Genomic DNA, 26599 nt, shown 5'->3' with positions numbered 1-26599 from the left:
AATAACTATTAATTTACTAGTTCAAGTTTTCCATCCATGTAAAAACAAATAAAAATAGTGCGCGAACTAAAAACCCGTAAAAACCCAGAATGGGCCTAGCCCAAAATAAAACTTTTTCGTTTCTTAACACATAGTTTATTTAACAAAATCAATTAAAACAAAAATAAAAAACCATTTACTCAAAGTAAATTGCGTTTAAACCAACTACAATAAAAGTTAATGTGAAAATTGTGCAATAATTTAGAGAAATTTCTATGAGAAATTCATAAGTGAGCTAAGCATAAATATAATAATTGAGAATACATAAAATAAATGTTATGCAACTTAAAGATACAAGTTAAATAACAAAAATAAATGAAAAATAAACATAAAATCGCAGACATACAGATACGCGTATATATGTATCGGAGGGATGTGTGTATATAGAGGAGTTTGAGACCTCGAAACAAGGACTTCTACAAGGACTACGGAATACAACACTTTTCCGCCAAGGTTTGGTCGACTTTAAGGATACAAAAGCCCACCAAAATTAAGAGAACCTAAACTGAATCAAAATCAAAGCGAGAAATTCTGAATTCCCACCTGAGCCCCGCCCCCCGGAAGCACCTGTCCCCGGAATCCGGGAATTTTCACCCACGCACGCAAGCGCAGGCTCCCCGGGAACCATCGCACCGCCCAAAAAACAAAAGTCCTTAAGAGAACGGAAAAAAAATTAGGAGCCACCGAAATTATTTTTGCTTTGATTCCGCCTTTTGTTTCAATCGTCGAACCGAAAATGTGGAGGAAAGCGAGCAGGTTGGTCAGGGAAACCACCTCGTGGAAAACGCGTCGTCAGGGACAAACTGAAGCCCCAACAGCAGCAGCAGGAGCAGCAGCAACAACGAATACAAATACAACATCGTCCAGGACGAGGACATCCACTGCACGAGGATTAACCAGCATCACATGGTCGCAGTTCGCAGTTGTTGCCGCTCTTGCAGCGCTGCTCCTCGAGTGTCGCCTCTGTCAAGGTGAGTGAATGCCCCATCGGTGTGCCATGTGGGTGTCCTTCGGTGTGTATCTGTGTGGGTGCCCTTCGACAGCAGGGACCAAAGTAATAGGAGCCGAGGGGTCACCAATTAACGCTGAACTCTGACTTGAAATAGAAATTTGCGATAAAGCATTATTTCGCCTGGCAAAATCTCCCTTTAATTTGAGGATGTACTACGCCCTTTTAAAGGATGTGGTTCCTGATATTGACTTTTAGAACACTATATTACTAAAAAATATTACTTATACGAGAAGTAATCTAATTTAAATTTTTTCCATCAAGATTGATTCGTTGTGTTTCTTAAGCATAAAGTGTAACTATATTTTGAAGATATATTTTTCTTGCCCAAATTGTGCAATTTATTGATGAAGCTGTGAGCAACCCACTTTCACTTTTCTTGGCGCCGTGGGTTAAGAATGCTTAAAAAAATACTGCCTTGCGGTTTGTCTGCAAATCTGCCAGATGGCTCAATAAATTCCAACGCCAAGTCGAAAATATGACGAATTTGGCCTTAGGCAACTCGTCAAAGAGTAAATACTTTACCGAAACCTCAATTAATTCGAGTACCCTTTTTTCACGGGGCCTCAAAAGACTCGAACGTTGCTCAATCGCAATTGAGGTTTGATGAGTGCGAACTCAATAAAATGGTTGAACGTATCGCATGTGATTAAGCCCCTGGGCTATGATGTAGTTTTAATGACTTTACAACCAAAAAAAAGAACAAATTGATGTGTCATTTTCATACCTCACGAGGTTTTCAAACAGCCATTAAAAACTTGGCTTATAGCTTAAAAACAAATGGCTGCATTAACTATTAGCACCTATCACGACAATTCGTTTAAAAATCTAAGATGATTTATAATACCCAAGTAATTAGCAAGAATAGGTTTGTGTTCATCAGATGATTCAAATAGTATACAAAAGCTAAAATATTAAAGTATTATTAGTAGAGCTCGGATATATTGTGCATATTTCTTTCCTTAGAGCATATTTTGATTTCTTTCATATCTTTTTGTATTTTTAAATGCAAATTCGCGAGCATATTTTGCAATTTTTCCTGCGTATTTGCATGCACATTTTAGCCTTTTTTCGTGCATAACTATCCGAGCTCTAATTATTAGTGCATAAAGATGCGATTTCAACAATTATCGCCGTTCAAGATAATTAAAGAGCATTTTTATTGTGGCACATTGTGTGCTCTTTTATTGTACTAAATTGCACGCTTTCACAATGAAGACAAAAATCGTCACAGTCAAGATCATAAATATTTTAAAGCTTGCATTCCATACTATATATGAATTTTCACACTAAAAGTCAAAGGTATCTTTTGGTCTTCTCTCCCACTTTATAATCGTGTGAATATATTATGCAAATGTGGGAGTATAAATCAAAGCGTACCCATTGTTTTGCATAATATTCTGAAAACTCTGCCTGTGATTACTTAATTGCCATAATTAGATGGTTCGAGCTTTATGGTCAGTGACGCAATGTCAGTGGGGTTCAATGAACCGGCGTTGGTCACGCAAAAGTAAACAGATAGCCAGGTACTAGGTACTGCCAATTTGAATGTGGGAATGGGGCTTAGTGAGAGCAGAATAGGGCAACCAAATGGTACCAGGGAAACGCTTTCGGATTAATCCATTGTGAGCTCAGGCAGCCAATTACTGCGTGGTTTCTCTCGCCCTGCGAACCAATTTAAATTTCTGGTCTTTGTCTTTATCTAACTGACTAATGGCCAACTTTACTTTCAATTCATTTGGCATTCTTGACATTCGCTTATAAATTCAGCCAACTGTCGACGGCGAAGGAAATTCTAATTTATTGCCAAAATTACTCTTCGCATTATGCAAAACATCGCGATAAGGCATTAGAGGGGCCAATGAACCGCAAGCGAACTAAATCATTCATATCTTGGCCGAGAGGTACTGCCAAAAAATCGGGCAGCTGGTGGTGTAATGTGGAAACCGGTTGACAGACCAACGGGCTTTGTACTTGGCCTGCACAGTTCCCATTCCCAGATACAAGCCGTCTTGGCCCGAAAGTAACACACAAACAGAAGTGAGTCGGCAGCAATCTTGTCGCCCCAGTCCCACACTTACGTCACTTACGCAACCGAGTTTCAGCTTAACTGAAAAAAGGAAAAAAAATATATTGAAAATGAAAATGAAAACGAAAATGATGCGAGGTACAGTGCGTTTAACCCAGCTGAACAACTGAAAAACCAATGGAACGCTTGACTCGCTGCCAATGTAAATTAAAACGGCCTGCGAAAAAAACGAAAGTGTGTCGACATCGCTGCAATGGAGTGGTCTTAAAAGTGCGTGTCTTGACTTACGCATGCGATTCCAGTTGCCAGCAAATATTTTATATATATAAAAAACAATCATAGAATAACAAATACTCGTTTTTCAGACGAAATCACTGTAGTTTTTAGCGTGCAAAATAACAAAAGGAAGTTGTGGGTTAATGTGTTTACTGATAAGAACAAATGCTTTAACCTAAATTTACTTATATGTATTTAATTGGTAAAAACAATTACCTCATCTTTAAAACGTTAGGTAATTAGTTACATCCGTCTGATAATGATGCTAAACTCTGGGAACCATATTATTAATCTGTTTTGTTTTCAATTGTTGATCATGCTTTTCACCATAATGGCGAACTAAGCATTTACCTCGAGCTTCCTGGTATTTAAGCACATGGAATAAGTGTATAAAAATTCATCGTTAAATTCCACTTAACGTCAGCTTAGGCTCACACTCGTTTAAAACCAAGATCCGGCTCCAAATGATCATGCCATTTTAGTTAAAAGATTTTAAAAATAGAAAGACAGAAGTCTGAAGTCTCAGTCAATTATGCCCTTACTCGACATCTATGTTGGCCTTTTTGTTTGCGAAGTGAAGAGCTATCCACCCACGCAGTCAAATTCATATGCGATTCGGCCGATTTCAATGGGGATCTTTATAATCCCACATATGGGACACGGAGCGGCCAATTAAACGTCGTTGGCCTGCACTTTTGCCCAACCATTTCGTTAACTTTCCGCTGGGCTTTGCAAATTGGCAGTTGGAGCGGTGGTGGTGCGGTTCATTGAATCTCAATTGTCCACTGTGGGCGGTGCAATGGGACAACCACGAACATCGAACCACCAGAGCCATAACAGCGAAAATATCAAACTGATTTGGTTGTGCAATGCTGCGCTTACATCACATCACTTCATTTCCTTTCCTTTCAAATTTCATTGCGTATTGAACATGACAGTGGATGGGGAGTTGGGACTATAAGTCCGTCAAGATAAAGGCCTATATGCCTTTTATTTTATTTAATCAAAAGTAAGATTCATAAGCATACCTTTGTGCTTTCTTAACTCTCTTAATTACTCTAGTAAAAAATTTTCAAAAATCACTATATATTTATTTATGTATATTACATACGATTAAATTTATTTTTTTTTAAAGGTAAACAAGTCATTCCTTTATTTAGAAAGCGTATCAAATATATGCTTATCAGATTTCGCTTGTGCGATGTCGAATTTTTGTGTGGAATTGAAAAAGTGCAGTTTTTGACAGGCTTATCGCTTGTTTGCAGTCCGCAGACGGACACTAACTTTTTTGGGGTCCGCTGCCATGGCAAAGTAATCTAATTCACACCAGCAGCCAATCCGCTTTCCCCTATCAGTTCCGTATCCATATACCATACACCATATACCATATAGCATATAGCATTTATGCGATATCCCGTATCCGTTGGGGTGCTCGAATTTCACGTGTGCGGAGGAGTTCTAATGCCGGGCAGATTGTCGAGCAATTTGCAGCGATTAAATTAGCTCAAGCGTGCCGCCGAAGAAGCGATTTTATTTCCCCCTCCTGTTGATGCAGCATTTGTTGTTGTTGTTGTTGTTGTTGTTGCCGCGCAGGACTAAGGTATTAAGTGTATACAAATGCTCCATGGAGTTTCGAGTTTGGGGGATCTGTGGTTCCCACATGAAACCACCACCGTAAAAACCAAAGGACAGAAGGAGACGGAACGACGTCCTTGTGGGTGATGGGGTGCCACGCCCCCCGCTTAAGCCACCCACTGTGAGCCGCATAATTCCCTGTGATGTTGCCGCGCAAAATGTTCTAATCTCTGCGCTGGATTTACACATTGCTACCCAGGAGTCCCACCCACTCAGCCAACCGCATTGAAACTTTGTGTACATATTTGAGTTTCATTTCGTTTGTGGCTAGGATTCGGCGAACATGAAGTCATAAAATTGAAATAAATATAAATGCGACTCGCGCTGATTTCCAGCTGAGCGGTCACGCCTCCTTCTAAGACTTTGGGCGGTGGCTGTCGCAGCGGGAAGCCCACCAATCTCCCAGGAGTGTTGGCTTCACCCGGTGCCAGATAACAGGACGCCACAGGACTGGGAAGAAAGTCTTTAAAACAAATTACTGGGGAGGATGTCCGGCTGTGTCGGCATTACTTTATTCAGGTAGAAGATTTGTAGGATTTAAGCCTCTTGTTGCATACTTTCTGGTTCTGTTATACCTAGAAAATGGTTAAAAATTCCCAAGTGCTTCTAGCACTTTTCTCAAGGAAACCCCAAGCCAGAGCCGAGGAAAGCATACTTACCTGGCGTAGAGGTTAACCGTGATCACGAAGGCGGTTCCTCCGGAGCGAGACTTGGCCATTGCACCTCGGCTGAGTTGACCTCTGCGATTATTCCTAATGTGAATAACTCGTGCGTGTAATTTTTGGTAGCCGGGAATGGCGTTCGCGCCGTCCCGACATAAATAATAAATATCCAAGTAGTTAATAACAAGATTTAGTTATTTGATTAAAAAGAGAGAAAGTTACTTTGCTGAAGATCTAGGTAATTTGAACAAATGTCCGTCAAACAATCTCAGACGAACGCAAGGATTCCACCATCATCGATCATTAAGCAGAAAGGTGGACTGGATTGTTCCTTTGGGTTCTAGAAACCCTAAACAGTTCGTTCCGTCCATTAACCGACTTCTATTCCTTGTGTTTGTGTGCTACTTGGTCCAGCCTCCTTTTCGCGCTTTCTTATTTATTTATCATAATTTATTAAACGCTCTCGCTTCCCTGCCAAGTTTCCGATGCCAAGAAAGGAGTCGGTCCGAGTTCGACAAAAAATTGTCGCTGTCAGATTACGTTGCAATATTGCTTCCAGTTGCCATATCCTGCCGACTTTCCGCCCAAATTCACGCTGCGAAGGACGAGAGAAACGGGAATCCGAGGGTCGGGGAATCCCCTCCCGCTCTTTCGTCTTTTTTTTCTTTTTGGCTTTGACACAAGCAACAATTTACTCGGTTTCAGGTTAAAGTCATATCGTTAGCATTAACGCTTTTTGATTTTTATTGAGTCAGCTAAATTTTATTCGATTTACCATCCACACACACACACAAACACATACACACAGAAGCACAGGGGAGCACACACACCCTCGCAGTGGGAAAGACAAATACAGATGTACCAGTAGCATCCCCCGTCAGGATAACAGGGCGAAACATTCCTGGGGAGGAATATTTCCGAGCTTTAATGAGGTTGGGCCACCAACCAATGAGTCCTTCGGTGGGGGAAAACGACCTGCTTTCCGCCCGTTCCTCCCCCTTCTCTCCTTCCCCCTGACTCCTTTGCCCAGGAAGAGTCTATTTCGGAAGTAAATGAAAATTTGATTTGGAATTTCGTGTGTCCTGGTCGTGCGTGCCTTACAGGATCTCGACTCGAACTCAAACCCGAAAACCCGAACTGAACCCCCGACGAGGATGATGATGTTGATGCTGATGCTGATGACGACGTCAAAGTCGAAGATGGGCATGTGATAAAATAAATTACGGGCAGATTAGTGCGAATTTAATTATCGTTTGTTCCTTTGATGTCGCGCTAAGTAAATAAAGGGAATAAATTTGATGATTATTCAAACGGCAGTTCTAACAACATTATTTCCGTACCCATTTAATTGCGGGAAATGTGCAAGGCTGGTTTTTAGGAGTTTCTCGGCTACCTGAATTTTCCAGCCCCTTCCGTAGCAGAGAGCTGCAACGATCACAATTTTTTCGATTATACTCGTTCATTTACTCGGATTTTTTGTGATTGAAAACATTGGTTCAACAAAAATGTATGGTCGTAAGCGATTGTGGCTCGGTTCCGAATGATTTTGTTCGATCGAACCGTTTTGTGTGAGCGGCAAGGAATGTTCGAGAATGTTGCTTAAATCGTTATATGTACAAGGTAGTCTCGTCGGCTGCCTAATCGTTCGGTTTTTAGTCCGTGCGTTCGTGCTTGTTGAAGAAAGAGTATGTGTGTGGACGATTTTTTTTCAGAGTATTAACCCTTGTGAAAAGATGTCGTTCTGCCCTTGGATGCAAATTTTTTTTTTTTTTTTACATGTAGTTTCAGATTATTTTAGTATAACAAAAATTGTAAAGGAGAAACTATTAATAGCTGCTAAGAAACATTAATTTAGATGTTAAAAAATTTTACTTTAAGATTGACATTTATTTTAAAATTAAGAACCTAAACAAAAAATAACTATATAAAAACAAAAACAACGTTTAATTTTAAATTCAAAACTATTAAAAATTAATTTATAAAAAACTTCAACTCTTTTTACTATAAATGGCAATGTAAGCCCCATGCGCCATCTAAGGGTTAAACTAAAAGCTCTTTTGTCGTTTCCATCGCACTTACTACGCAGACTCCTCTCACTCGCACTTGTGGTGAGTAATGAATAAGAGAGTGCTTTTTGCCGACGAGACTACCTTGTATAATTGTACCATGGTCGAGAATCCGTAGCCTACTTTGCTCCTTAAACAGGAGAGTTGCTTATAATTCCCAATTAGTTTTAGCAGTTTCCTCATGGAAATCCTAGCCCGGCCGCCGGGAACTTATGAAAAGTTTCACCCACTGGCCGTACTTGGTGGATATGGCCTTCATGAGGACTGTTTTACAGGATCCGCAACCTGCACTGGTACGTGGCCACCGGGACGGCGTTCGCGCCGTCCCGACATAAATAATAAATAAACCATTACAGTAACTAAAAAGCTTTGGTATTGTCTAACATAATACTGCAATTCATTTCAAATAATGTTTAAAAATGTAAGACAAGAAACTTATTTTATAATTCCCACTTGCATTTCCCCTTACTTTGTTGTTGCAAACTGCTTAGTGCAAATATTTGCCATGAACTGTGTGGCAGTCAATCATTTGTCCATCCGTCTCAGTCGTAGCAAATGCTACCTCGAAAATCAGATACAGAATGCATGCACTGGTTGCCTGTGGTTACGCGTTTCAGTTTGAGTTCCCACCCCCGAAAGGCACTTGTCGAGCGGATTGGAGACGGGATTAGGGATATATAACCAACCGGGGTGCGATGGCCACAACCCCTTCTGACTCGATGTTATATGCAGATTGGGATTTCGGGGAGGGGAAGCTGCAGAAAGGGGATGTCCTGCTAAGTATCCCTGGCAACCCGTTAATTTATAGAGCTTATGTGTCTGCAATCCTTTCCTCCGCCTCAGCTGGGCATTAGTGGATTAAAAGCGTTTATTGTCTCCGGTATCCTTCGGCCGAATCCTTCGGCTGTGCGTCCTGAATTCAATTGGCAAAGTGACGGCGAGTGCCACGCAATATGGGTCGATGTCGATATAGATGTCGATTTCGATGTGGATGCCGTGCGTTGCCAATCAATTTTCCGTGGAAGAACCTGGCAACAAGTCAGAAAATAAAGCCATCTGCTTGGCAACTTCTGTCCTCGGGTTCTAAGTATTTATCGGCTGCGTGAAATCTTATCGCTTTTCAGTGACGAAATATCAGGAGACGGATGGCCCAGACACACAACCACTCAGCCAGCTAGAAAGATAGACATGGCCATTGACTATTATTTGTTCTCCCCGAACACCCGAGAATACCCAGCAACCAAACGTTATTAACAACAACCATCGGCGGTCGTGTGCCGGGCATCCTCAGCCTCAGGCGGTTACTATATCTAGGTTTTTTCTACACCCTTTCATGGGGTATTGTAATTTTACTTCGAATGATATACATATACCTAATCAGCATAATTATTCTGTCATATGAATGGTAACATAATAGATACAATTATTACTTCATAACAACACGCATTCCATAACCTTGAATGTCGTAACATTTTGGAAGTGGAAAATTATTTGTTTTAAAAAAAAAAGAGAGCATAGAAAACCATTCTTAATAAATTCACCTTTATATTTTTGAACTTATTTGCATATACGTTGTTATATTTAATTCAAGTCTGATTATTCTTACTTCTAAAAGGAAAAATGTATGTTACCAAAAATGTAGGAATGATCGATTTTTTACTAAAAGAGTATACAATGTTCAGCTTCCCTGTAGCTTCCATTGTTGTTCTTCACCAAGGGCCTTTGGCTTGGGGGATGTCAACGTGCTCGTCATCACTTTGTATAAATATCCTCGAGCACGTATATTCCATGGGGCCACGTGCTTCTCTGTGTGGCGAGCGTGGGTCCAGGACTTCAGAGATTAATGCACGCATTAGTTGATTTAATTCATATTACGCTATTGTTGTTGTTATTGTTGTTGTCCTGGCTACCAGCGGCAATTGAGACATTCTGGGGAATCCCCTGGCAACGGTTGTTAGAAGGAGGAGCAGCATCTCCTTTTGGATAGCTTACGGCATTGGGATTTAATATCGAATCGACAAGCCAGAAACAAACTGAAATTGCACACCCACTTACCACCTCATTTGGAAGCTGTCTGTCTGCTTTCCGTATCTGTACTTTTTTCTTAAAACATTTGGCATACATTTGCATTGTTTAGCTGGCAGTTCGGCTCGCCGTAAGCTTAGCATTGAATTTCAATATATTTCATGGTTTTCAATCAATTTCATGGCGCAATCCCAAAGGGAAAGGCATGCCAAACGACTTCCCCGGGGACTTGTCAAGAGCTTGGCAAACAGAGCCAGTTCGTCATCGGCATCGTCGTCATCCTTGGTTGTAATCATCATCCAGTGGAACAGAGGCAACATTTACTGGCTGCCGGAGGAGCAGCATTGGTTCGGGAAAGCTGCACGGCAGCAACTTTTTGTATGGCAAAGTTCTTTCGTCTGAGGATTAATTTGCAAAGCAGGCTTCGCTCTTTGTCCGTGTCCAGCGAGTTCCTTGAGCCTCCGGATTATGAATCCCTGGCAGGAATTGCAGGCGAAAGCACCTGTAAATGCACCGCATTCAAGGCTTTCCCACTCTCTCTCTCTCTCTCTCTCTCTATCTGTGTGTTTGTGAACGAAGTGGAAAACTTATTTTTTGGCCGACCGTTTCAATTAAATCTTCTCCAACTAACCATCTCGCATCGCTTTTATTTTATTTCATCCACAGCCGCCGGACGAGCTCCACCGGAGCCCTACTACGGCCGCTTTATCGGAGACTTTACCAACTTTGCCCACGGCATCAAGGTGAGTTTTATATTTCCCATACAAATTCTCTAAGTACTGCAATTCGAAGGAAACGTAAAAGCTTTAGTTTTTGTCAGGATTTTTTTAAGTGAAGTCTCTTTGACTTACGTCGCTTTGAGGTTTTAGTTTACAAAACAGAACACTGAGGTTCTGCAAACCTCAGGCTTAAGAAGTTTGTGAGACCAATTAAAGTTTTGACGTCTATTAATACTTTCATTTTAAAGTTTTTTAATATACCGTACAATATGTTAATACAAATTTAAATTTCATAGACAGAAGCAAAACTGCAAGACAAGCGTTAAATAGATATACATTTTTAAAACTCAACCAGATTAACTTTTGGATATAATAACTTCCACTTTTTTAAATCCCCAGGGTCAAGTCTACGCGGTGGACGAGTCGACACTGTTCGTGAAGTCCTTTGCCTACGATGGCACAGGACCCGATGCCTTCTTCTGGGTGGGCAAGACTCCGCGTCCGAGTCCCGAGGGCTATATAATTCCATATCCGGAGGAGTACGCGGGCATGTGAGTATCATTGCTCTAAGAATGCATTTGGGGTTCCCTACATTTTACACAATTTTTGGGGCTTCGCTTTGATGGTCTTTCGGACTGGGCGAGATGGAAATGGAGGAGTAGAGGTAGTAGAAGTAGATGAAGATGGAGACGGAGATGGAGATGTCCTGGCTACTCGAGCGCAGCAGGCCATTTCCTCCGAACGTGAGCGAATGTATGGACGTTTGTACGTACGTCCTTACGTACTTCGTATCCCCGCATCCTTGCAGACTTTACGTTACGCACGGCTGACAATGAAACCACTTTCAAAAATTAAAAAACATTTTTCATCTCGCCTGCCATTTGTGCTCGTTGTCGTTGTCGCTTTTTGTGGCTGCTGCTTGCTGTTGTTGTTGCTGTTGTTGTTGTTGTTGTCGTTGTTGGTGTCGCTTCGTTGCCTCCTAATGTGAAAAACTCATTTATTTCTTCACGTTAGATTTGCGGTCATATGTGTGGCCAGGGAAACGGGCCAACAGAAGGCAACCGCCCACCAAAAAAAGGGGAGAAAAACACAACAACAACAAAAACAACAGCAAATAAAGAAAGCCGCAGGGCGGTGGAGAAAATTTGGGACGGTGAAAGCGGAGATAGCGAAGTTTCAGCCAAAGCTACTATTTACTTTGAGTCGCCACAAGGTTAAGCCGCTCAACTATTTACCTTGCCAGTCTCCTTGCGCCGCCACTTGAACGCACTAAGCTGGTATTAGCCAGTACCCCTTTGCTTTGGGCCCTCGACCCCCTCAAATCTGAGCCACCTTCTCACCCCGAATGCACCTCGTAACCCTCCTCTTTTTAGCCCTAATCTCACGTAGCAGCCAAGATGCACACCCACAACACACAATTTGACGTCATTTGAGCGTTGCATATTTCATTATCACAAACAATGCATCCTAATTCCCTGATCCGTAATCCCAAGTTCTAGCAAGCCCGTCAAGGCAAAGGTGAAGTGGCTATCCACTTGGCATTGACATTATCTCATGGGTGAAACAAATACAGCTCAGTTGAATGTTGTATTTGATTTGAAATGTTTAACTGGGCAAATAAGGCAAAGCATCTGTTTATGTTCTGAAATGCCAAGGTTCCTATCCTTATCTAAAGATAGAAAGGTTAAATAAATTTACTTGGTAAAGAAAAAGTAATCTGGGTTTAATAAATAAATAATAGAAATAATTGCCAAACAAATAATTTGTGCTTATCACCTCCCATTTTATTTGTGGGATTGCTCTTTAAGTTCCCCTTAAAAACTCTTACGTACCTCATCTAAAGTTTAAATGCTTTTTTATAAAGAAAAACACATTTTTTTAACCCTTTCTCAAGAGCTCTTTAAGCACGTAGCACATCCTAATGTTGCCTGATTTTTGCATATCCAATCTTTGGCAAAATATTTCCGCAACGCCAAGAATAACAGAGCGCATCGTGCGGGGCATAAGCGATTCCCGAACTGCGGATTTCCCCCAATGCGCAGTCTCCGGACTCCACAACCCCGAATCCCCAATCCGGAACCGCAAACCCAAACCCATTCGGAGTGCCAAATCACGCAGCCGAAAAGAAAACCTGAGGATGTTTACGCGCGCTGGATTCTCCCCATTCGAAAATCTCAACTGCTCGACGCGGTTTCGCGCTTGAGGAATCGTTTGATGATGTGTACTATATGTTGGCAGACTACTACGAGTATAACACTACTATATAGCCAACGTTGCAGAGGCGCAGCCAAGGCAAAATACGAATACCCGTGGCAAACAGCCGGGGCATTCATATTGTAATCGACTTTAATGCGTTTCATTGTTGATGCCACGTGCCGGGCTTTATTAGTTCAATGTACAACGATGCCATCGCCTCCATTTCCATTTCCCTTTCAGCAGCGCCGCTCCTCCTTCGTCCTGAGCTCTGAGTTCTGAGTCCCGAGTCCTTCGTCCTTCCTGTCCTTCTGACAAAGAGCAACATTGTGCCGAGCGGTTGGGGGAGGAGTGGTTTCTGCGATGGAGGTGGAAGCCCGGAACGCTGTAGCGATTGCACGCTTTTACGCTTTCAGACACATTACCCATACCACCCGTGTGCACCTTCTAAAATGAGGGGTGGGTGGTGGAGTGGGTTGGCTGAAGGTCGGCGGTGGGTGGGCGGACTGGTGTGTTAGCACGATGATGATTGCTGTATTATGTGGCACACCGCTGCTATCGCAATCGCATGCATTTGAGCCAACAAATTGCGCGCGTTTATTATGTCTAATGATTTTCATGTATGTATGTATGTGTGTATGTATGTATGTATTTATGTATAAGCTATATGCCATCGCCGTGCGATAATTGATAAATGCAACTGATTGGAATTGGTACGTTTTCGGTAGTAGTCGCCTGCCATCGCGTCTCTCGTCCTTTGGCAGGGAATCCTGGCAAGTGACAGCCTTTAAACTGGCTTCTCACTAAGCTGCTCGGGCAGGCCAATCAGCGTTAATTATCGCAAACTGCTTCTGGCAGGCGAAGTTGAAGGGCTGCCAATCCTGCTGCATCGCTAGATGTCACAGCACCAAAAAAAGTTTCCTAGAAAAAATAAATCCCTATAAAAACTTTTATTGTAGCAAAGACAATTTAAGAGGTATTTATAATTTTCTGGGAATTTAAAGTAATTAATTCAAGTAATTTATTGAAGTCCATAAAGTATTTTACATTAAAGGATGAAAGGATTCGTTTTGGTTTTTTAATACAAAAACATTATAATGTACCTAAAAGTATATATACTTTCTTTGCTTTCTTTTCATATCAAAACATAAGTAACCAATTTCAATATTTAAATAATATTTACAAAAAAATAAGAGGTTTCTTTTCCCTTAACTCTTCAAGATGACACCTATGTTTTTTTGAGTGCCCTCTTGCTTTTCGTGCTGCTCATTTCTTTTTGTGTTCACGCTCGCTTTAGCTTCTTCGCCCCTCCCCATCGTCCCCCCAAAACGAAGTGGGTGGTGGGTGGAAGTGGGTTGATTGGGTGGGGAATGTGTCACAATGGATGCATCGAGCATAAGTAATTAAATTAGAATTTTTTGAGAAGCATAAAAGCGACGCCGTGCTGATTAACGCCCGTTGCCATGACAATGAGGATGACGCTGTTGCCTTCTCCTGCACCACCCACAACCACCCCCTCCCCCTCATCCCCCCTTGGCAACCCGCCCGTGGCTGTTGCTCATTTGCATCTGCAGTACAGCAAAAAAAAAAAAAAAAGAAACCCCTCTTTTCTCCACCTTGCCATTTGCCTTTTCGCTTAACGCTGATTTATGCAGATTTCATTAAAATTTGCTGCATGCAAAGTAGCAAAATGAAGTTTTAGTTTTGTCCTTCATTCTCGTGGGGGGGGAACCCATTCTCTGGGCCACCCACACCCACACCCACCACCCCCTCGGATCGTCCTTCATTGTGTTAATCAACGTTGACAGCGCAGCCGCAACTCGAACAACTGTTTTGGCTGTCTTTTCATTTCGCCCTCGGGCCGATGTGCCAACTGCCTTTAACTCGATTAAGCCCCAGAAAGTTTCTGGATTCATTCGGCATCCAGCTTAACCCCTGGGCTCCCCCTTCACTCCCCCAATATCCTCCGCAGAGCCTTCAAGTAGTTTCGCCTGTTGCTGTCACTTCACCCTCGCTGCGCTCACAAGTAGGCAACGCTTTTCACACCTTGCGGCCTTTCCAATGGGGAAACTCCCCTGTTGTGTTCGAGGTCTTCTTGAAAAAAATGCTTTTCATTTCACTCCATTGAAATTCAAGACAATTATAATTTAATCATTACATTGCTGGCCTAACCGACCAACCGCAAATGAATAAGTTTGCAACCTTCGGTTTAAATGGAATATTTTATTTAAGATATGCAATTAATAAGAGTCCAAGTTAACATCAGTAAACCTAAATATCTTTTAAATCATTTATTTAATTTGTATGGTTTCTATATCATTCATAGTTTGCTTTACACTTCTATCAGCTTTATGTTTACTTATTTTCTGGCTTTTATCACCAACTAGATTTGCAGCAGCTCGTTAAGGGACATCTTTCCCTGCTCATCTGCCCAGCCAAAGCCCTACTAATTATTATTGTTGTTGGCGTGATTAATGCCCCCGACCACCAGTGGACTTTAATACAAATTTAATTGAGTATTCGCTGCCGGGACTCGAATCGAGTTGAGCTGAGTTGAGTCAACTCATCCGTCTGCCGACTGTCAGCCACAAAAACTGGGGGCGTTGGCTTGACGGCGCCGCTTCGTCACGGAAACATAAAATATTCATAATAATTTTAGAATATTTTCGGTGGTGGCTTTGTTGGGGTGCTGGAATGGAAACGGATGGGGTTGGATGGGGATGGGGTTGAAATGCTGGGTGATTGGATGGCGGGGGCTGTCTGCTTCTGCTGAGTTGGCGCGTTTTATTGTCTGCGAAATGGCCTCGATTGTTGTGCGTTTTGTTTATCGAGCGGCAGAGAATGCAAAGTGCCAAGTCAGCAGGCGCAACAAGTTGGCCAGTTTAGGTCTTAGTCAAAATGGGCGAGAGCCCACATGAAAGGATACCAGAGCTCCTTTGCTCCTTTGCTCCAATCCGCATCCGCATTCGGAATACAAGCCCGAAACCGAATTCAAACTAATTGGGTGAAAGTGCAGAGGGGCTTATGCGGACGAGAGAGCAAATATAGAATAAAATCGATCCGAAAACCCAACCAGGCTGAGTGCATCAATAAATGTCGAACGGAGGACGTGGAAGAGAGGTCCTTGTCGAGTGGGAGGACAAGCAAATCAAATAAAGCAACAAACATACATATTTGCCAGTCGGAAACTGTGACTGTGTAATGGAACTAGGAATCGAAAGCAAACAGAATTCGAGGAAAACTGCTTCGCCACGGACTGGAGACAAAAGGACGAACTGCCACAAGGGTGGCAGGACATCAGGACCCGAGGACCTCAGGACCTTCGCTGTGTATCTAGCAGATACATTTGATGCACTGTTGACACAGAGCCATTCAATTTGTTTTGGCTCATTAGAGAGTGGTGCAACTGTTGCTGGAACCCGATTGGGAATCTGTAGATGGAGATGGAGATGGTGATGAATCTGGACAAGCATCGGACACGTCAATGTGTCATCTCGAGGATGCTGGCTAAGTGCTTAGCCGTGTCTAATGCGGATTGCGTGGCCTCCGTCGACATTCATTAGACGTCGACCTTTCCACTTCACCAACTGGCTGACTAACCAGCCAACCAACCGCTCAACCGCCCAACTGACTGACTGACTGACTGACTAATAGTGATTGTTGACTCGCCGCCAGACACTTGTCCCAGTTGCGATGAATCGATCCTCCACCGCCCTCAAGGAGCTCTATCTACCATACATCCTCCCGTTCCCGCGAAGGATATCGTGCCATCGCAACCCCGACGACGGATACAAATTCATCTGGGCAAACACTCGCTGACTGGCAGCCCCCTTGGGATTGGCATACTTAGACTTCAAGTTGATTATTAATATTCCCAGGGCTTCGGCTTCGACTTCGACTTCTACTTCCGTTCCGCCCTACAAGTGAAAAATAAGATGCAGTAACTGCAGTAATGAATATGTAATTGAAATCATTGCACAATCCACATGTTTACGAAGCTAACACATCCCTTTGATATTTAATTAAATGCAATCTCTAATTGTGTTGTGTTTATTTGTTACCCAAAATAACAATATGAGTTGGGTCATATATTAAATGAAGTATTTTTGTATTTATTCATAATAACTTCCAAGTATTCATAATAACTAAAAAGTAAAACTCTTAAAACAAAAAGTGAGAAATGTGCAATAAATTTCAAATTTAAATGACCAAAGTATCTGTGCGTTGTGTAACTAACAAGTAAATTATTCATGTTTAAGTTCTGTTGTTTTTGAAGTACCGATTGATGGAGATACTTTCGCATGCATTGCTCAACCATGACAGTTTTCGTCTTTGTGCCAAGGCTCCAACTAGAGATTCCCACAGAAGTGCAATGCAGTGATGCCCCACGAGCGAAGCCCAAAACAGTCGCTAATTGGCTAAAGCTTAAAGCCGCCAGCAAAAAGTTCGTGTGTAGTGGCTGGTTTAACCCAACTATTCATGCATTGAGAAACTCCCATCAGAAAGGGGGGTTAAAAGGGGGGGGGGGGGAAGGGGTGACGGGGGCATGAGGCATGTGTAATGCCTCGGTTCGCTGCATTAGCCATAAATCTTCATCAGCGCTCGCTTCATAAATAATGCGAATATGCGAAAATGAGAAACGTTGTTGGTTTCGTCGCCGGTCGTTCGGTTTTTGCTTTAATTTTAATGACACGGAGGCGTTGCTCCATTACAGAATTGAGGCCAGGGTCCGATCTGTTGCATTTTCTGGTTGGTTTCACCTTAATCCCTATGCACACACTACAAACTGGCAATGAACGTGCAAATTGGAGGCGGTGCCCTGCGGACGATCTGCTGACAAGCCGGGGGAAAACCTCTTTGATTTTCGTTAAAGCTTGAGCCTTTCTTTAAGTAATGATAACATATTTAAATTTTAAAAATATATAATTCAAATGCAATCCAGATAACAAATTTTTAACTTAATGAAACTAGTATATTTTCTATTTAAATGAGAATGTGGGGAGAATGAGGTTTGTGGTAAACATTAAAGTATACATCCTTTTAAAGATAATAACGAAGAAGTATACATCCTTTTAAAGATAATAACGAAGAAGAATAAGTTGAAATCGATATGATTTCTCTGTGTGCAGTTTGTGATGAGCTTTGACAATGGGAACGCTGGGAAGGCATACTCTTGGCTTTTGCTGTACTTTAAGTCTACCATGTCCTATGATTCCCACTTAACTATGTGCTTCTATCCAACTCTCGTTCTCGGCTCTCGGTTTCGGAACCACCCGCAGGGATCCCCCATTCTGCAGGCGCACAACCGAACGGACATCCTACTGCGCTTACCCATGGGCAAAAGGATTAAGGACATTCGATGGCTGTCAGTGTGGTGCAGACGCTTCACGGTGAGTCCTTTCTCTCTATCATACATTCCATCCCAACCATCCATCGTATCTTCGTTTTTTTTTTTTTTGTTCGCTATTTCTTTGCGGATGGCACGCGCCATTCTCCCAGATTTATGTGTGTATTTAGCCGGCCAAGAGTCCTTTTCTTTTCATCTCTTTTTTTCGTAATTACATTTTTGTAATTTAACTGCAGCTGCACAAAGATTTTAGCATTATACTTTGGCCCGGCTATCGATTATGGTCTTAATAGCTTTTCAACAAGGAAGTTATTTGGTTTCTCGTCGCTTGCGTTTGTTTAACAGCAAATGAGGGTTTTAGCTAAGCAAATCCTTTTTCGTTCTCTTTTTTTTGTAAGGAGTCTTTAATGTGGGTCAGTTGCCTGGAAGCTTTGTTTTCATTAGAGTTTTAGATTTTAATTACACTGCTGAATATGCAAGTGCCGCCCATCGTCCATCGTCCCGCGTCCCGCGTCCACTTGCAATTATGTTTGCCTTCGCCCTGTGAAAATTACTTTTGTTTAAGTTTCCCAGGCGGAACTGGAGTACAAGTGCATTTCCAGATAAATTCCCCAAATTGGAAAGGGGTTTTCCGAAACGGGGGGAAAGCGAAAAGGGGGCGAAGTTTGCAGCACGGTCGAATAAAAGATGGCGGCCGTAGTAAAATAAATTACAGCAGACATTTTTGATTAACTCAAGTGGTTGCATATAAACACACACATACACACACAGACGGACACATTCGGGCTGCCCCCCTCGTCACACAGATACTCACACGGATTGGGAGACTGTGTGTGTGTATACGTGTGGCATACAGGGTGCTCCTTCCACGAGCTTGTGTGTGTTCGGTTGGGTGTACGCTGCCTTCCATTGACTGACAGCCAAAAAACTTCTTGGGGGCTGACTGCCGCACACACACACCGATGCAGCCAGATTGGGGTTAGTTTGCCACTGTGTGCGTCCGTTTGCGTGTGTTTGTGTGCGAGTGTTGTTTGTGGAGTTTTGAGCGCGCATGCCCGATTTTTTAGCGGGGCGTGGGGATGGGGGCTTTTTAGGGATTTCGGGGGGGTTTTGGGGGAGGGAAGGCTCCACACGGAGGCATACATAAACACACATTATGTACAAATGTTTTGGGTATACAACAACAAATCGCTTGTTTGCTTACTTAGAGCCGCGTCGAATGTAGACACGGAGTAGCGTAAAATGCACATGTAGAATTTGAGGCATACTTTTAAGGCTCCACTGTGAATATCCGTTTAAAATTGTATTTAGTACTAAATAACCATTAGTGAAATAAAGATAATAAATCATATCCAAAATGTTGTATAACCTTTAAATAAAATGTAATATTTTGAAAAGCATTAAATACCACTTCCGAATCAGTACTTATAGGCCCCAGATAACAATATTTGTATTCCTTAAAAAACTTAAATTATTACTCACCTAAACTATGTATATCTTAATTTCAATTAGTTCTTGTGTTAATAAAGTAATCATTATGCCATTTGTTTTTGTTAAGTAAACTAGCATTTTAAAGTAAAATGTAATCACACAGCTCATGTGTAGAAACTATGTATAGTATGTAAAAAGAAAAAAACACAAATGCCACGCCTTGAATATATTAAAAAAAGTGCATGCATAACATACTTAATGACATGCCCAGTCTAATGACCTTAACCCCCTTGCAGGTTGACTTCGGTGAGGTCTTCATACCACCCAATCTGGATGTTCCCAAGCCGCGGGTTCTGCCCGAGTTCAAGCGATTGGCCCACGGCCTCCGCTCCAGCAACATCAGCGTTCTGGATGCCCAGACCTTCTACATGTGAGATTAAGTTGCAGTTTTTGAATTTTGAATATATTACAATGAAATTCTTTCTTTTGTAGACCCAACCTGCACTACGATGGAGCTGGACCTGATGCCTACTTCTGGGTGGGAAATGGCAGCGAACCAAACATCATGGGGATTAAGGTGAGTATTTGAATTGATGTATATCTAAATATAAAATATATAAAATATATATAAATATAAAAATATAAAAATATTTGCTTATTGGATTTTAAATTGATAAAAATATTTAAATAGAAATGTTTGTTCAATCATTAGTTAAAAGGCAATCAATTTGCTTTAGTATAATTGGAAACAACTGTGGTGCACTCCAATCTATAATATCACTTTAACATACTGATTCATGCTTACCAATTTCAGGTGGCCAACGAGGCAGGATCCCTGGAACCGCTGCGTGGTTACCAAGGCGAGGACATCGAGATTCAGCTACCCAAAAACCTCACTGTCTACGACATCGACTGGCTGGCTGTTTGGTGTGTGGAGTACAGACACAATTTCGGACACGTCTACATTCCGAGGGACTTAGATGTACCACCTGCTTTGGGTCAGACCAAGATAACGGTAAGTGTGACACTCTCTATCGGATATAGTTAGCTCCGGAACATTTGCCCCGATCCATGTGCTAGCATTTGCTCATTGCCACACAACTCATAATGTATATCTCTTTGACTTATGCGCGCCGCATTAGCCTTCATGGTGGTATTCACCCGTGAGTACTAGACTTAGCCTCATGCATGTCCTGATTGGTTTTCCCGGCCAGGCTTACTTACCCCGTCCCATTGTCCTTTTCAGACCACCACAACGCCTCGTCCTGTGTACAGCAATTGCCGCGAGATCCTGCCGAACAAGCTGCAGGTGAAGTGGGAGCTCCAGGGAGAATATCTGCAGGTGGAACTCTTCGGTCGCATCACCGAGGATCAGTACATGGCGTTCGGACTCTCCGGAGCGAATGGCCGACCCCAGATGTCCCAGTCCGATGTGGTGGTGGCCTTCTACGATACTACAACCCGGGTTTTCCGGGCCGAGGATTATTTCATCTCCGATTTGTCCCAGTGCGATGGTCAACGGGGAACTTGTCCCGACGAAAGGATTGGAGCTCGTAACGATGTTATTGTGGGTAGGTTGTTGTTGAATCTGAAAAATACTTGATTAAATGAATCAGATGAAATAATAATTACTGGTTCTAAATAATATTTCTGTTAATTTTTAACCCTTAGTGAGCGGCGATAGAAAGAACGGGGTCACCAGCATTCGCTATAAGCGATTGCTTCAGACCAACGAGCCCATCTACGATGTCCCGATTCCCCTTGATCGCGAAGTATCAGTTATCGCCGCCATAGGACCTCTGAATGCCAGGAAGGAGGCTAATGCCCATTTACACACCGCCAGCGATCACAACCAGGACGACATTCGCATCAACTTCGCAGCGAGAGTAAGTTCAATGACCAAAATATATAAGATATGGGGTAAATGTACTAACCTTTCAGAACGACCACGCCTGCAAGAGTTCGCTGTACGATGTGAAGGACGAGAGCGGACCCAGGCCATGGCCCACGCGAAAGATCGAAGGCGTCAGGAAGTTCCGTGCCAGCATTGGACCCACGGGGGGCAAGCGGGGCTACACCGCCATCACTGGGGGTCCCTCGTGGGGCATTGCCTGGTATGTGAACGATCTGCTGATCCCTGAAATCACTGTGGAACGTGGCCTGTCCTACGAGTTCACCATCGAAGGCGGCAGTGATTCCTCCCATCCAGCTAGGTATGTAGTTACTGATTAAATAAGATAGCTTTCAAGTTAAAAGTAAGAATAAAGTAGTAGTGCTTCATGTTTTCTCGAACTTTTCAGATACAAAACATTTTTATTTACAATCTAATTTTACTTAAAAACATTTATTTAACAAATATTTAAAGTAAAACCTAAAGAAACTAATATGGATTTTTGTTTATTATTTAATATGTTCTATTTTTGAACAGATATCACCCCTTCTACATCACGGATTCTCCCGAAGGAGGATTGGGTCAGAAAATGGGTCTGGAAGCCCGAAAACAAAAGGCTTATGCTGGAGTAGAATACGACGAGGATGGCAACCCTATGCCAACAGGAGGTAAGTCATTGCTACAGCTATATTTTGCTATATTTATTGATAAATAATTTTATCAGCTGGTCGTTACTGCGAGTGGGAGCACCAAACCATCGATCGGTCGGCGGAAATCGAAACCTTCGAGGAGTACATGAAAACACTGGTTTACAAGTGCGAAGATGGTGAGCCTGGCTATCTCAACTGGACAGTGCCCATGAATGCACCCGATCTGCTTTATTATCAGGTGAGTAAATGTATATACATAAAGTTATATAGTAATTAATAATTCAATTTGCAGTGCTTTACACATAACAATCTGGGCTGGAAAATCAACGTAGTTGACATGGGCGCCTCCAGAGGAGCCACAGTCAGCAGTAATCTGCTGATTTTCTACGGAATATTCACAGTTTTTAGCCTGGTCGCGACACGCCTGCTTTTTTGTGGCCACCTGCTTGCCTGATAGTGCCAATAAATTGGTCTAAACTCTAGATTTACATCAAAATGCTCGACAGACAAGGGCCCGAGATCTGAGCACATATCTAGATCTTTACATATCCATTACCTTGACCATATCCTGTCCACATTTAATGCATTTCCATTGGAACTTCTCGATACGAATTTATTATTTCACATTTAGGCACTCAAAACTTGTCTGTCGGATGTTTTGGGCCATAAGGCGTCTTTCGCAACCAGGCTAATATCATCTGACAAACATATCTTGACAATAATTCGTAAGATGTAAAACTGTTGAAATCGTGTGTGCATGCGTGAGGGCCCACTGTACCTCGGCGACAGTGGGCGTAGAATGGGTGTTGAGCCAGCGCCAATCAGCCGAAACTTAATCGGTTGCTGTTGGCAGTAGATTTTTGTGGCTGGGCAGCGAAAACTTTTTGTACATTTACGAGTATGGAATTCTACTTTTTTACATGTATACTTATTAAATTTACTTATACATCTACATCTCTAGTACAGTAAAATTGTAATTTTTCTAGCAACTACTACGAAAAACCTACACAGACATGTAGATACAGAATCATGTTTAATATGCGGTTCAATGGAAATTAAAGCCGACAATAATAACGCGACACAGCGACAATAAATAAACGATAACGAAATATCAAACAAAATAATTTAGATGGGCTGCAACTGAAGCTCAAAGACATTGTACAATAAAAATAAGAATTATATGGATTTAGGAAAGGGCAGAAACCGATGCAATTTGTATGACAATAAAAAATCTACAGAATTGTGAATTTTGAGAAAGTTTCACAGACAATACAATACTTTTACACAATTTGAATGTACTAAGAAACTAAAGACAAATAAGAGAACTATGTTATTTAATGCTACTGACTACTGTGGTGCTTCTTGTAACGATATTAGATGAAATGTAAACCACGCGCCGCACACGTTTAGAATGGAATACAAGAATCCCCATCCGGACGGGATGAAGTTTTTGTTATCAAATGGTTTTCTTGTAACTTTTTTAACTATATTTGCATAATTGGTGTTTTTATATAAGCCAGATATATATATTCGTATATGTTTACAATAAGCGAAATGAGGGAAGCAGAGAAAAAAACAACTAAGATGTTCGACAATAAGCAGTGGGCAAGTAAATATGCTAGATACTTGCGAAATATTTGGCATGATATTGAATATGTAATATTATAAAAGATAATTATATATGTATGGTAAATCTTTTTGATAGTTGTTCGCATAATTTTTGGCTATGGCTTGATGTAAGCAAAATCTGAATAAATTAAGTTGATGGCCACAGCTAAAGAAATTCCCATTAAATTAGCTAAACAAGAGGACTAACTTTTCCTAAGAGTATAAATGTATAAAAAATATTGGACACTAAAGTTTGTTAAGTTTCTGTTGCTTTGACTCCTTTGTTTCCTTTCCCTCTATAAGTTTAAATATTAAGGCCACTATGCTGTAGTAATGTACATTTTCGGGTAAAAGATATACATAGAAAAGTGTAAGGATCCATAAACTACAACTATGGAGAGTTTTGATATTGAAATTTGACGGGATCTGGAGCAGGTTTATAAGTCAAATTGATTTTTGTATAGTTAATGCAGCTAAGCGCACAAGAGTCCAAATAAAACGAAAAGGAAATCGAAAGAAATGATAACCAAATCAAACGATTTATAAGTAAATTCACACCTTTATATTCAATTGATATACATATACATAAATACATATTTACATTTAACGAAAGGCAAAAATATGAATTTCAAAGAATATCCCAAGAATATAAAAATTTCCATGTCGATTATAACTTAACATCTCGTACTTAGATAGCAACATTTTTCTGCATTACCTAAACGAAATACTTTCATTACAAATAATAAAATCCAAAATCAAAAGCAACTTGCATTGAAATCTCCAGTTTAATAAATAGATATGCATGAGTCGCAAGGCTAAGAGGATGAGGAGAAGACACTAATCCACTTTTAAATGTTAATAGATCGCATCAGATCCTACAAATAAAATAAACCCCATTGACAATAACTTGCCATCAAATTGGTCAGTTCAAATAAGTGGTAGAGGAATTGAAAGATTGATGTCAATAATAAGCAGCTTCACAAGAAGAAAAAACACAAAGGGCGTAAGAACAAAATCAAAAACAAATATTCTACAAATAAATTTCCGAAAAACAAATGTGTTCTGTTTCATTATTATTCAAGAGGGTGGATACAGGGGTTTCTATCATATGACCAGTGTTGCCAGGTCTCCCAGGCCAAACTAAAAAATTGTTCGGTCGGATCCCCCCAAATTTTTTTTGCATCCGCCCCTGCCTTATACATAAATGCTGCTACTGAGCATCCACCTACTTAGCCTTTCTGTTTGCCTGGTGTTTGGGATCTTGAAACCAGCCAATTTTAATATGAAATTCGATTTCTGACACCAGGCCAACATAATCAATAGCAGGTTGCAGCTGGTAAAACTGAATTTACTTAAGTAACGGTTCTTTTTTAAGTTAACTGTCCTTGGCACACTTCCCCTCACTGTTTCCACCAATCAGAATGCCGCATCACTCGAAAGAACCGTTATTTCAAGGTAAACATCAGATCAGAGATGCGAAACCACGCTGATTCTTTGTGCGTGTCACGAAATAGCACGCCGCGCACAAGTAATTAATTAATTTCCATGTGGTTGTTGTTGGTGTGACAAGAATAATTTGTCACGCGCTCAACACTGAACAAGCCAATTTTAAGCTGATCAGCTGATCGATTTACACTAAGCGGTTATGTTGGCCTGGTGTTTAAAATTTAGTTCGTCGCAATTCGCTTGCCGAAAATGTTATTCTTTTTATCAGGGGCGGACGCAAGGGGGTGTGCCAGGATGTCCGGACTCCCCCGAAATCTCAGACTTCTTCAAAACCCCTTGCAGCACACGGTCCGTCAACCATATAAGCTAAATACATTTTTGATTGCACTCCCGTGCCGAACTAAAAAATTGTTCGGTCGGATACCCCCAAATTTTTTTTGCGTCCGCCCCTGCCTTATACATAAATGCTGCTGCTGAGCATCCACCTACTAAGCCTTTCTGTTTGCCTGGTGTGTGGGATCTTGAAACCAGCCAATTTCAATATGAAATTCGATTTCTGACACCAGGCCAACATAATCAATAGCAGGTTGCAGCTGGTAAAACTGAATTTACTTAAGTAACGGTTCTTTTTTAAGTTAACTGTCCTTGGCACACTTCCCCTCACTGTTTCCACCAATCAGAATGCCGCATCACTCGAAAGAACCGTTATTTCAAGGTAAACATCAGATCAGAGATGCGAAACCACGCTGATTCTTTGTGCGTGTCACGAAATAGCACGCCGCGCACAAGTAATTAATTAATTTCCATGTGGTTGTTGTTGGTGTGACAAGAATAATTTGTCACGCGCTCAACACTGAACAAGCCAATTTTAAGCTGATCAGCTGATCGATTTACACTAAGCGGTTATGTTGGCCTGGTGTTTAAAATTTAGTTCGTCGCAATTCGCTTGCCGAAAATGTTATTCTTTTTATCAGGGGCGGACGCAAGGGGGTGTGCCAGGATGTCCGGACTCCCCCCGAAATCTCAGACTTCTTCAAAACCCCTTGCAGCACACGGTCCGTCAACCATATAAGCTAAATACATTTTTGATTGCACTCCCGTGCCGAACTAAAAAATTGTTCGGTCGGATACCCCCAAATTTTTTTTGCGTCCGCCCCTGCCTTATACATAAATGCTGCTGCTGAGCATCCACCTACTAAGCCTTTCTGTTTGCCTGGTGTGTGGGATCTTGAAACCAGCCAATTTCAATATGAAATTCGATTTCTGACACCAGGCCAACATAATCAATAGCAGGTTGCAGCTGGTAAAACTGAATTTACTTAAGTAACGGTTCTTTTTTAAGTTAACTGTCCTTGGCACACTTCCCCTCACTGTTTCCACCAATCAGAATGCCGCATCACTCGAAAGAACCGTTATTTCAAGGTAAACATCAGATCAGAGATGCGAAACCACGCTGATTCTTTGTGCGTGTCACGAAATAGCACGCCGCGCACAAGTAATTAATTAATTTCCATGTGGTTGTTGTTGGTGTGACAAGAATAATTTGTCACGCGCTCAACACTGAACAAGCCAA

At 41.6% G+C, this 26599-nt stretch overlaps 1 protein-coding gene and 1 non-coding gene across 2 annotated transcripts; both read left to right on the top strand.

Annotated features, from left to right (window-relative positions):
- Window positions 1-848: 848 nt before the first annotated feature.
- On the top strand, window positions 849-24636 carry LOC108087290 (protein Skeletor, isoforms B/C). The gene is made up of 14 exons (XM_017184600.2): window positions 849-1010; window positions 10408-10484; window positions 10860-11011; window positions 17933-18043; window positions 19728-19861; window positions 19924-20008; window positions 20246-20446; window positions 20574-20594; window positions 20678-21002; window positions 21103-21317; window positions 21373-21644; window positions 21860-21990; window positions 22047-22210; window positions 22265-24636. The coding sequence occupies exons 1-14, from the start codon at window positions 946-948 to the stop codon at window positions 22424-22426; spliced, it is 2115 nt and encodes a 704-aa protein (XP_017040089.2). The 5' UTR covers window positions 849-945; the 3' UTR covers window positions 22427-24636.
- On the top strand, window positions 5640-5804 carry LOC122320805. The gene has a single exon (XR_006245848.1). It is a non-coding gene; the product is annotated as a U1 spliceosomal RNA (small nuclear RNA).
- Window positions 24637-26599: the final 1963 nt, after the last annotated feature.

Source organism: Drosophila ficusphila, unplaced genomic scaffold (genome assembly GCF_018152265.1).
Source record: "Drosophila ficusphila isolate 14025-0441.05 unplaced genomic scaffold, ASM1815226v1 contig_791, whole genome shotgun sequence".
Lineage (NCBI taxonomy): Eukaryota > Metazoa > Arthropoda > Insecta > Diptera > Drosophilidae > Drosophila > Drosophila ficusphila.
Note: the sequence above shows the minus strand (reverse complement) of the source record. Positions and strands in the feature narration are given on the sequence as shown.